Source organism: Melanaphis sacchari, unplaced genomic scaffold (genome assembly GCF_002803265.2).
Source record: "Melanaphis sacchari strain LSU unplaced genomic scaffold, SCAv2.0 Contig10_pilon_pilon, whole genome shotgun sequence".
NCBI classification, from domain to species: Eukaryota; Metazoa; Arthropoda; class Insecta; order Hemiptera; family Aphididae; genus Melanaphis; species Melanaphis sacchari.
Window position 1 is genome coordinate 110,666 of NW_020270420.1, and position 13,785 is coordinate 124,450.

Sequence of the window (13,785 nt, forward strand, 5' to 3'; positions counted from 1 at the left end):
ACAGATTATAATTTTTGTAAAAGATGATAAGAATTAAGGTGATTTTTACAAACTCTGATAATAAATGTGAACGCTTCTGATTGTTGGTGCAAGTTTGCCCCTAACGCTCATAATCGTTTAAATTTTATGGTATTGCGATCTATGTACCTATAAATTATCAATAAGCACTTTTTAACCGTAGAGGGTATATGATGTCATATATCGCCTATTTTCTTGTTAATATTGCATTTACTTACGGGTCATATTTTTCGCAGTTTTTTGATTTGTGATGTAAAGTTTTTCAAATTAACAAACAATTATACGATGACAAAAGTTATTAGTACATTATTTTATAATAAATAATTGTATCATTTATTATTTAATTATGCAAGTTAAAAAAAGACGTATATATTATGCATTAGTTTTTATATGTCTATATAATATTACTGAAGTTAATCTGTTACTGTAATTATTTTTTATATATATATATATATATCACACTGGAAACAGAAATTATTTGTATCTATTTGTATATAAAAATATGTAATGTTTGTATTAATAAATGTATAGTATTATAATATGTAATAATAAACGTTGTCACAAAAAATCTCCGATTTTGGGTCACGACGTTTTTTTTGTAAGGTTACGAGCATATTAAAAGATAAAAAGACTAAATTATATAATTATACTAAAAGCTATAACAGTTTTATAACTGTACAACTAGATAGTTTTTATGTGTTACTTGGCAGGCAGAAGAAGGATCTAATTTATAGTGGACCATAATAGCAAAAAGGTTTGGAAACACTGATTTAAAACATAACACTGAGATTTTTGATACTAATTTCAGTAGTATATAGAAATTTAAGTACATTTCAATATTAATAAATGTTTTATAAATTATCTTAAAACAAATATTACTAATCAAATCTATTTTATAAATTAAAAAATATTGTGAGTATTTCTTGTATATAATAATAAATAATTTATAACAACATGTAAAATATGGTCTGTAGGTTAGATTATTTCATTTTCATATTGATACAAATGTTTGTGTGAATATAAATAAATATTGTATATACAGTAGAACACAATTGACCATTGTTAAAAAAATGTTGAAGTGTAAATTGTATTGTGGGCCGTCTATAAATTGATATTTTAGAAATACTACAATACTACAATATTAATAATATTCTTAGAACTTTAATATCTACTTTATTAATTTTTATTTTAAACGAAAATGGTCTAGTTACAATAACGTTATAATTAATATCAGCAATCGTTTGAAAGAATAAATAATAAATATTAATAATGAATACAATAAAATAATAGGTATAAAACAATAACTAAATTTAGTTATGAGTTACGAAGTAAAAAAATATATAATAAATTAAGTAGTATAAAAATAATTTTAGTGAGACGAACAAATCAATTTCTAATTAATTTAGAGTTGTCATAACTTGGGGTGTTAATTGCATAGCTCAATAGTTGCATTACTAGTTATTTGAAGGTACCATGAACTCTGTACCATTATAATAATAAATTATCAAAATTTTATTTGGACATAGGTACTAACTATCTAATAAATTAATACAATAATTCAAAAATTAAATTAAATAAAAAATAAAAATGTACATATTATTATCATTATAATATAATATTTTATATTTCATTCACCGTTGACCAAAGTTGCGGAGGAATTCTTGTTGATGGAACTCGATTAGGTAGTGATTCTAAAAGTAATATATTGCTCTCACAAAGTAACGCGAAAGCGGTTGAAAGAGGGTGAGTTAAACAGTATATTGCCGATTAAAATAAAAATTCATGAGTAGTAGACAATAATTTTTACTTTAAGAAAGTATATAATAATAATAATATCAGTACATAGATCTATAGTGATAAATATGCTATGTCATCATACTGTTTTATACTCATTTTATGCTAATTCGTATTAACCATAATACATTTAGGTACGTACAACATATATACTTTTATAAACCTTAATAAGTGTAACAAAAACAGTATTTTTTATGATAGTCAAATAAAATGTAAATAGGTACTTTATAGTAAGTGAGTTGTACATATGTTAAAATATCATATAATTTATAGAATATACCGTTTTTTTCTTATAAATCATTATTCATTGTGTAAAATACCACAAAAGATGTTTTTTAGTTATTACTTTGTATAGTATTATTGAAATGACGTAATGAAGTACCTACCCAAATATACGATAAGTTTTTTTCGAACATGTTATAAACCTTTTTCAGTGTATTATAGTATAGATTTACGTACGTATAATTATTCTTAAAGATGAATTTAAAATGATACGTATAGATATTTTTTCATGAAGAAATTTATTTAAAAGACACAACTTTTGACTTAGTATACTATTTAGGTACAATTAAATATTTTTTCAAGGCGATTAAATATTTTTATTACTTACCATTTTTGTTGGGTATAATAATATGTTAAAAAAGGTATTATTCTAGGTAAAAGTTTTAGTATATAAAAATATCATTTAGGTATGATTAAAACAATTTTTTCATTCAATTGTATTATCTAGGTAAGTAAAGTATATTGTATATTACGTATCATTATGTTTTACTAAAATAATAGATATAACAACGTATTCGATTGTAGCTAAATTATATTTACTATACACTATTGCAAATTTCAATAGCATCACTATTTTATTTTTTAATAATGAAATAATATTATAGATATTAAGTATCCACGTGGCTATTTTAATTCAAAAACTGTTTAAAAAGTTAAATACATCAATCTACAAAATTTGAAAATTTTCAGATTCGCCCTTAATCAAATTATCAGAAATTATTTCCAAAAAATGCCTGTTGTATCAGTTTTGAGTTAAATACGATTCTGCTTATCGACAATTATTTATTTTTTTAATGCAAACTAGCGTCAAATACTCCAACTTTGATCAACATTATATTATAATTTTAATTTTTCTTCAACCATTATACGAAATAGAATAAGTACATTAGAAGACTTAGTCGAACGAGGTTAAAATATATTGCCACCGTTTCTTCGTTGTTATGCTTTAAATTCACGCGTGGTTATTTTCAATAATATTTGAACACTATGGATTATGATTTTAGGTAAGTCGTAGGTTTGAGTGTATATTGCTTATCACGGAATTTGTCTTGCGTTTTGTACACTTTGACGGTCTTTTCATATTAAATGGTATTATGGTAAATTGCATCTAGAAGCCGCCAAACGCCGATTTTACCTCACAGCAGCAGTAGATGCAGACACAAATGGTTGACATAAGAAATTACTTTTAACTCCCTGAAATATTATCACGGGGGATGAAAACGATAAAGTATATAAACACAAAACACCGACCACCGCGGCGTGTTCTTTTTGTTGCGGTAATAAATTGGTGTGAAAGACTCTGTTTGTTTAACAAACAAAAAAAAAAAAAACTATATACATAATAAATAAAAAATAAAAACCCTCCGGACAATATTTATACACATTTTGTTTTTTGTTGTACGTTTTATTTTATTTTATTTTTTTTTTTCGAGGGAGAAGAAAAACCGTAAACAACACTCTGTCGGACATCGAATGCATATGATACCGGTTAATTTGGTCGGCACACCCTATAACTGTCAAGGTGGTAAAAATTATGGTTAAACGTACGCTTTTACCGAACCGTATATTTGTAGGTGGCAATAAATACTAGTACTATAATACTCTAAGCCTCTCAATTAGGCGCTACACACACGCATACACGCGCGCGCGTACGAACACGATTTTTGTTAGGGATGAGGACGAGAGGAATAGAATGGACGGGGACAACAGGATTTTTAAACGTTTTAATTTAGACCTATAGGGTCGGATGGTTTATATGCCTTTGATCGGGTCCGCCCGCCCACCGGAGTTCCGATTGACTATCTGGGAACAATACGAAGACAATATAAATTTAGGAATGAAAAATACATACGATATATTAGTGTACAGAGACTGCAGTCATCACGAGAAGCATCTCTAAAAAAGGAATGCTTCAGCGTTATAGCGTTATTAATATGCATTCAGCTTAAAAATTATAAAATCTAACACAGGACAGAAATAACTAATAAGCACGTACAAACAATAAATTCAATGTATTTATTTAATTTATTTCATATTATAATATTCCATTTCATTGAATACGTTTAAGATATGACACGATCGAGTTTAAGCTAAAGTTATAACTTATAACAATATGTCCTTAATACGCCACGTTGACGATGACGAATAATAAAATTATTATTATTTATTAATACAGTTAAAGTAATACGTAGGTACTCATGGACTTAAAGCAATCATTTTATCATACTTATTGTTTTTCTATTTTTCAATGGGGTGCCGCTTTAATGCTCTTTGCATATACTTATATTTTACAGTTACTACACTATTCTAATATTCAAATCTATATAAAGAGTTCATGATCTACTCTCCAAACTACTTCTTGTATTGGGGCATACAGCACACATGGAATATTACTTTAAAGTTTCTCTTTTTATTAACATAGGTTTTCTATTTCTACAAAACATGCGCGAATCAATCAATAAATGGTTAGATTTATTTCTGTAAAAAAACATATATATTTCTTGTAACTTATTTGTAATAATCGTAAAAATATCTAATAACACGTGATATACTACTTTAATTATAGGACATAAAAAAGAATCGATTTATTCGTCAAGCAATAGTATATCTCTTGAGTTTTGACCAAATTAATATTCGATATTTATCACTACAAATAATAATTCATGTTGTCTGTTTTAAAAATGTAATAGTTGATTTATAATAAAAAAGAACAACGATATTCTGATTACAGATAAAATGATTAGATTACGTGTTCAAATATTTCAACAGAAAACATCATTGCTCCACAAAGGAAAAATATGGAAGGAATTAAAAGGATATGATACACACGATTGAAAACACGAAGTAATATATAGATATAAGCTAAACTCGTACAGAGTACTCAAATGTACAGCTTCTTTCAATAAGTATTATGAGTAAAACTTTTCAATAGAAAAAAGTCCGTTTAAACTATTTCGACATTGCGCAGTTATAATTCAGGATAAGTACTAAGTAGTAGGACATGACTTCTCATATATGTGTTGTATAATATTATTTGTAATTATTAATCTGGCGGAGACGCTAAAAGATACGACGAAAACGATAGGATGTAAATCACCGAGTGGTTTAGGTAATATTCTAGATGTGTAATAAAGACGTGAGAAATAATTGACGTCCTCCCATATACATACAAATCGGCCGACCGGACAACAATATATTCTTGCATTTTACTACCGACGCGCGATCAAGATTAAACGATAGAGCGAATAATAATTATGTGCTCGGAAAGCCGACTTGCTCTTTGTATTATCTATTTACTTAATTTTAGCAAATTGATTTCATTTTTACCAACGGATATAATGTAATAGTATCGAATTTCCACAACTTGTTCAGACATAATATTATGTTATCGTTCTACTATACTATGTGATATCATATACATTAGATTCATGCTCATAGGTATTATTATATACCTATATATGTGTGCCCTTCACCACACATAATAGCGTCGATTGCTGTTTTAAGCACTATAATATTATAATGTAGCCGAATTATGATGGCCAAGTGTTACTAACTAGCGAAAAGTGTAAACGGACGTCCCCGTAATTTAGGTAAAACTAGTTTTTTTTAAACATTTTAAACACGTATTCATGTATGTGTGTGTGTGTTTTTTTTTTTTTTTTATTATTATTATACTATTATTATTGAAACTCGTGGTAAATTATTTTAAAATAAATCTTATTAAAACATTTTTTCTTGAACCTGCAAACTAACGAAGACAAATTATTACTACACATTACGTACAATGTAATATAATCTACCAATATTAGGAGGTATTAGGTACTATGAAAATGGAACCACTTAGAAAAATTGAATCGGTACTTAACTACATAATATTATATTTGATAAACAGTGAAGAGGTACGTCTTGGAAAAATTAATTTGATTACGTGTTTTTAATTTTTATTAGAAAAAAAAAACAGTGATTATAATAATAAATAGCACAATCATAGCTGTGCATGGTGTGTCACAATTATTGTACATATTACATACATCCATTTTATTATATACAAATGATACGATGTAAAACAAGCACGTGGACCTGCTATGAGTACGTTATTATTATTTTATAGTATACAGGATGATTCACTTAACATGCTCACCCCTATTTTACATTAAACGATAAATTTATTCAAATTCTGATTTACGAGATTTTTAAATATACTTAAATACCATATTATTTTCAAGCACTTAGATTTGTTTATACTACTTAAAGAATATCCTGTGTTGATACAAACTTCTGTTATTCTTATGTAAACCCCTCTTTTAATTTTAAATTATTTAATGAATATTTATTTTGGAAATGTTGATGTGTACCAAGTATAATAACTTTTAAAAATGGTTTTACAAAAACATTAAATAGATGTAATATTTTGTAATTATAATAGAACAATAAAAAAAAAAAAAAAATTATTAATGTCGATAGATTAATATTGATTACTAAAAGTTAAACTCAATATAGACCTATAACTTCTAAACCCATTATCTTGGTTCTATTATTCTTATAATACGTAAAAACTCAAAAATTGTTCGTTTGATTTTTAATTTTGACACGTCTGCATTTTTAAAAAAATTACTCACTGAATAATTTACAATAGAAATAATGTGGAGCCTTTTCATTTGAAAAATAGAAATTTGTATCTCTACAGAAACTTTATGAGTCGTAAAAAAATGTTCACGAATTCAAGAATATGGTCATTCACTGGGTATATTTAAAAATTCCAAAAATAGGATTTTGAATAACTGCATTATTAAAGAAAAAAGGGGGTTGGCATGATTGGTAAATCACCTCATATACGCGTACGGGTGACCACGCAGCATCATAGAAGATATAATTCCTATACCCATGATATAGACTTATATTATAATATAATAGGAAGATTACGCACGCTACGTGATTACTTTACAAACCAAATTCATTGATAGGTATGCGTTTATTTTATGCATATAAAAGCGGCGTTTTATGTCAACCGAGCATATAACGTGATATCATTACGATACAGTCGGAATGTGATCAGAGAACGACGAGTGAAATGCAGACAAAAAAATAAAAACTTACGTCTATTACGTTCTTTTTTACAGGGTGTAACGTCTTGTTTGTCTACGTGTCAATGGCCGTGTTTTATTTTGCATATTAAAATAATATTTTTTTTTTGGAAAATATGATTTTGATAAAAACATAGATAATGAGCAATATAATACAGACTGTTACGAATTCGTGATATGAAATTATTTTAATCTCTCGAAGTAAAAACGGCGCTGAAGTAAAAGTAGTGGTGTATCGCCGATCGGGATGTACCTATGCGAGGAGTCGATGAAAATCAAAACCGCTGGACACTCGGTATACATGTGTGGGTATATACTATACATTATACACAGTAAAGAAAATAATATTCACAATGTAGTTTTTTGAGGTCTATCGGAATAGCGCGTGTTAACGGACATTATGTTTGATGTGTGCTTTACATATAATACGTGTGTGCTATTATAAACGATACGCGTGGCACAAGTGTTGTTCGTTTATTATAATATTATAAACAACACAGCTAAAACACTATGATAGTATAACATGTCACATGTATTATATAAACGTTGCACAACGTACAGGAAGCGTTTCCACAAATTCCGTTTGGCGAATCCGAGACGACCGCGACATCGGTTTCGTATGTGATTCGTATTATTGTTTCGCCGAGTTCAACGTCCGTACGCGTATCACTAATTATAACAATGATTGGCCGCAGCATCAGTCACCACTTGCTCCGGTGCATACGAGCACACACGTGTATACATATGTATACAAACGCGTGCGATGTTAACCCATTGATTGTGTTATAAGTTATAACCCGACTTGGATTAACTGTTCCCAATTAAATTATGCAACAAAGTATGGGTGTACAGTGTGACGGATGAGTTAAAAATAATTAAAAAGAAAGCGATTTTTTTATTATTATTATTATTTTAAGGCGCGGGCGAGTGAGGGACACGTTATGTCGTAAAGGTTTCTTTTAATAATTTATGTGTAACTTGATCGCGCTCGAAAATAAAATTGTTTTTTGAACATCTTCATGCGAATAAGTACCTAGTATTAATAATGTACTATCATGATATTATTACTATTTTGTTTAAAATAATACAGGAAAAAATATTTGATATTGTTAGAACTTCATATGTATCTGTATTTCAACGCAATACCGCTGTTTTTGTACCTACGCAATCGTTGGTTAGCTATAGGCTAAGATTTATAAATCATTAGAAAGTAAAACAAAACCAAAATCCTTTTAAATGATTAATCGAATAATCGATTAATCTCTTGAATTGGAATCCGACAGAGAAAATGTCCCACTCCCGAAACGGTTATTATGAATAGTGAATAATATCGATAATATAGCTATATAGTATATACTACCTATATCGATATCGAGCGACAACACATGAGTTATACTTCTTACGATTGTTATAGGTATGTACCGCTGCGGCACCGTCGTGATTTCGACGCAATTATTAGACGCACACAAATAATAACGTGTAATAACTAATAACCAATAATTTTGAGCAAATAATAATAATAATTTACTGAACTGAGTTTCAAAATAATGCAGGTAACACGCATGGTAAATATTTATCAAATATTCTAATAATACTCATATAGTATATACCTATATTATTCTTACATAGTTAATTCTATGCGTAAATTATAGATTTTCATATTAACCAAAAACGATTATTTTATGCCATATTATTCTCATATTAATTTCAAATTACACGAACAAATTATAAATCGTACATATCATATAGGTACCTAATATCTTATATTCTTATTATAATAAATGCCCGAATATTTTAACCGTAATCTTATTAAAGCCAGCTTAAATATATATATATATATATATATATTATTTTTTCAATACATACTCTAAATTCCAACAGGTAAATATTATAATTTCTTCTTCGCACACTATATATTATGGTCGATAAATCAATCTATTATAGTTCATTGAAATATTTAAATTAAATTAAACTAAAACTACCAACAACGAGCAGTCGGGATACTGTTAACCATTGATTTGCCATCGAGAAGTTGCAAAAAAAAAAATTCCAATCAATTTAAAATTAAATGCAACTATTGACATTAATTTACACTCGTAAACAATATACACATAATACAGTATATACGAGTATGTATATATAACAAGGGAAACGATGATAAGATATTACATTAACGCGTTCATAAATTAAAATGTTTAATATTTTATACAACTTTAATAGCCATGATACATTCTGATACTTTTAGGTATTGGAAATATATTATGACTTATGAGTTATAAATAATTTTAATATGTATGTAGGAATACCGATCGAATTTTAAAATATACCTAATGTAGGTGTTAAAATTATTATTATTATTTTTAATGTACCTCTTACTAATTTTTTTTAAACTTCATAAAATTATTAAACATATTATAAACAAAAAAAAAAAAAAACTCCGAAACATTTAATCTGTCAAAATACCACGTTCTATACATATACTAGTTGCGTGCTGTCAAATATAATTTTTTTTTCTAAGACGTGTATCCCAATATACCCAACCAGAATGCAAATTATACATTTTTGAACACGTTATGTTTCTTGTGTTTGATTTATAACGATTTTCATTCGAAACGAAGTTATACAACTGTTCGCTAAGATAAACTAGATACAAAATACACATATTTTGTGTACGGTATAGGTTAAATCACTGTCATACATGCATATTTTCGCTAAACATAACACATTAAGAATGGATCTCTTTCTATTTACGTATATCTATGTATATATGTGTAAAGACCCACACAAAAGTATAGGTACACGCGTCGATATTGTTGAAAATAATATGCTACATTGTGTCTAACACACTGTATAAATTGTATAAATTGTGTATACATAAATCTTGTTAAAGGTGCTTTTTTTTTTACGCAACACCAAAAAAAAAGCGAGATTACAATCAAAAACATCATCAAAGTCGATCGAATCTAAGATACCTACTATAGATAACCTGCCTATAGCCGTGTAAAGTTCTTAATACCTCAGAGGCTTTAAAAATCACATATTATGCATTATACTTGAATCGATTTAAACCGACACTACATTATCACAAAATGTATATCCAAACTATATTCTGCAATATACAAAATATTATATAAATAAAACGTTGCATCACTTGCAGGCACGTTGCAGTACGTGTACGACCTACAAGTACGATGTACATTGTATTTACAATGTGTGCTTAACTATAATAATATGGTGTTTTATATGAGAAAAAAATCACTGCTACAGGCAATGATGCGACTATAGTATAGTATAGTATAGAGAACATACCTAATTGTCACAAGTAGGTTGTAAAGCTGCTCGATAAGATATTGTATAGAAAACACGCACACGCGTGATCGGATTGTACCGCGGCGTTGTGATATCATGCCTGTTACTTATATTATAATATTATATCGCTTTATCATCGTTAATTATAACGAAAAAAAAAAAACGATAGTTCGATAAACGAACGCATTATTACGAACCACGATCGTCTTTTTTGTTTTTAAATATTTAAGTTTCTATATTGTATTATATTAAATAGATGCACATGCACATATAGGTACAACATGACGCGATTGCGTCACTGTTTAAATCGAAGTCGTGTTTTGATATTATCATAGGTACTATGAAAAATTTTATCATAACAATACAAATATAATAATTTTCTATAATATGCGTGATTGTCTTACCGAGCCATAAAGTAAGCCGCATGCGTCCATGCACAAGTACATACAAGTTGCTACGCCTTGGATGTTTAGCTGCCCCATGTTCACCGAAGTTCTTTGCAGGATAACTGAAAAAAAAAAACAGATGAAAATGTTCATAAATTCATAGGTCTAAGCACGTATGCAAGATACAAGTATGATAATATATTTTGGTAGAGAAAACGTGTATTATATCATATTGTAGTCACTATTAAATAGTGCGTACATATTATATTATATAAACCACCTGGAGCCTTGGCTCACACTTATTTGTATACTATGACACGTTCCATTGTTAAATAAAAAGTTTTGGCATAAAGATTTTATAACGTTGTAAAAATTGTTATAGCGATTATATAGAATGACGATTAAAGTGCGGTGATATACATGCTTTATAATAACAATCATATAATAGTGTGGCGCCATTAAACGCATATATATATGCGTATTAATTTTCGACGATCTTGCCTATAATATTTAAGTTTTATCAAAATTTCAATACATCACGTATAATAGGTACTTAAATTCGAGTTACTTGTGTATACCTAATTAAAGGCGTATAAAATAGTTGTATACACAGTGTTTTATTTTTTCGTTATCGTTTTTGATAGAACAGAATTACTATCAATAGACATCTATATTGTGATAAAGTAGTATACAACATATTTTTATATTTTGATTGCATCTTGATAGTCATCAACATCACGATAATGCCGTGTAATAATCCGCAGTAAATACAATATAATCCCATCGATTTTAAATCGTTAATAGCATATGATAGGATTAATTAAATGTTTATGCCATAAATTAATAAATAGAAAAGAGTATTAAACTCACATAATGAGTATTTTCTAAATAATAATTGTTAGTGTGCTGATAAATCGATAGTATATTATTCTGAAAATCCATACTTTTTGTCGTTTAAACTAAAGAATATAATAAAATATATATATAATACAACAGTAATAAGTAAGTTATATCTTGAATCCGTGACGTTTATGCCATTCCATTAGCTATAATATCATAGATTATAATGCTAAAATGTACCTATGCACTTCTATACGTATAAATATTTAAGTCAAAATATAATAATATATATTTCTTTATGGAGGACATATTTTAAGCTTTTTAATGATTCATGGAAAATATTTATTTTTTTTACAATGAATGACAGAGAGTTAAAAACAACATTGTAACATTGTACATATTATATTTATAGATAATATGTGTATAAGAGCTCGTGGCAGCTTAAAGCGAATTAACTCAAGATCATAATATATAAATTATTTTAACATAATAAAATTTAACAATAAATGTACCCATAACCTAGCTATGTGTACGACATGAAAACATATTCCACTCGTTTTGCCGTCAGTTTGTAAAAAAAAAAAAAAGAAAAAATTAAAATAAATACATAATAATTGAGATTATCGTAAACGTTATGTGACCAAATGAGAGTCCCTTCAATAGTTTTATGTAATGTTGCAGTTTTTAAAACCTGATATTAGACAGCAAAATGGTTTTTTCACTGGCCCGAACCTCATAAACATATTTCACTATACGTAAATTAGTACATTAATAAAGAGGAGATCGTGTTAAGGCTAACGAGTTAAATAGTTATTATTATTATTGTTATTATATAAGTTTCTAACGACGATCCATATAAACATAATATAGTAATAATAATATTATTATTATTTTTATGATCATAGATGTAATCGAAAATGTATATTATAGCAGGGGGGCGGTTGACGGTTGCATTTAAAGCATCCGACTCATAAGAATAATAACTGTCGGGGAAAAAAAGGAGGCGCCTGTTCGAAATCGATTAGAATATTAAATGCATATAATATTATTATATATAGTTGCCGGTCAGAAAAACAGTGCCATAAGGTTCCCGTGCGGCAACCGGTTCGTCAGTACGTATATAATATATGTATTATGGTATGTATACAAGAACATATTTATATGTGACTCCTAAGCTCATTAACACAAATTTGAATTTAAAGGGAAAATAATAAAACACTTATCCTTATCTAAACCCCAAAGTATTGTTCCGATCTCGAGTGGGATTCAGGAATTTTATACTCAAATTGACACCAGCTATTATATTATGTAGATAGGGACCAGCACCGCCACACACCAAACACTGACCGTGATTAAAAAGACACACATATTATTATAAATGTACGCCATACACGATGCAGCTTCAATTTTTATATCCGAAAACAAACTTTATGTGTATGTCCCGTCACCGCGAACAAAAACGCGTGTTTATTTAGTTTTTATTTTTTTTATATTATTAATACGTATATCACCCCACGAGAGTATTTTACGATTACGACCGAATTACACGGGCTTTCAAGAAAGATAATAGGAAACCATAAAGGCGTCCAAAAAGTGAAATTGCCGGATGCATTGTGTTCGTGCACCTATATCGTTTTATGACCTTTATCCCGATAGATGCGTTTACTTATAGTGCGGCGGTCGGAATCGCTTCTTCGTAAACCAACGGATTTATATATTATATCAAAGCACGTAATATATAAGAATAAGATGGGTATACATAATAATATTATACCGTCGACAAGTAACGCTGTGTATGCGTGTATGTATGCCTATCGTATGTGTATGTGTGTGTGTGTGTGTGTGTGAGAGTATAATGCAGCGCGTTTTTCATTTCCACACAATACGCCCGATGAGTTGAGACGACGACGTCCATTTATTATAATGTTATGTTCTCCCCTTATTTGAAAAATTTCCGGTCATAACGACTTTAAGCGACGCTTTCCCGACGATGTGAATTCCGCACACAATAGAGTTACGTACACATCGTATAGGAATATAATAGCATTTATGTAGTATAATATGCCATGGTA

The 13,785-nt window shown here is 28.4% G+C and overlaps 1 protein-coding gene across 1 annotated transcript in view; it reads right to left on the reverse strand.

The window, feature by feature from the left end:
- Nucleotides 1-13,785, reverse strand: part of LOC112603583 — a 71,648-nt gene that overhangs the window by 11,583 nt on the left and 46,280 nt on the right. The window contains exon 2 of the mRNA XM_025352231.1: nt 10,892-10,995. Coding sequence (XP_025208016.1) covers nt 10,892-10,995 — 104 coding nt within the window. The remainder of the gene's footprint in view (nt 1-10,891; nt 10,996-13,785) is intronic.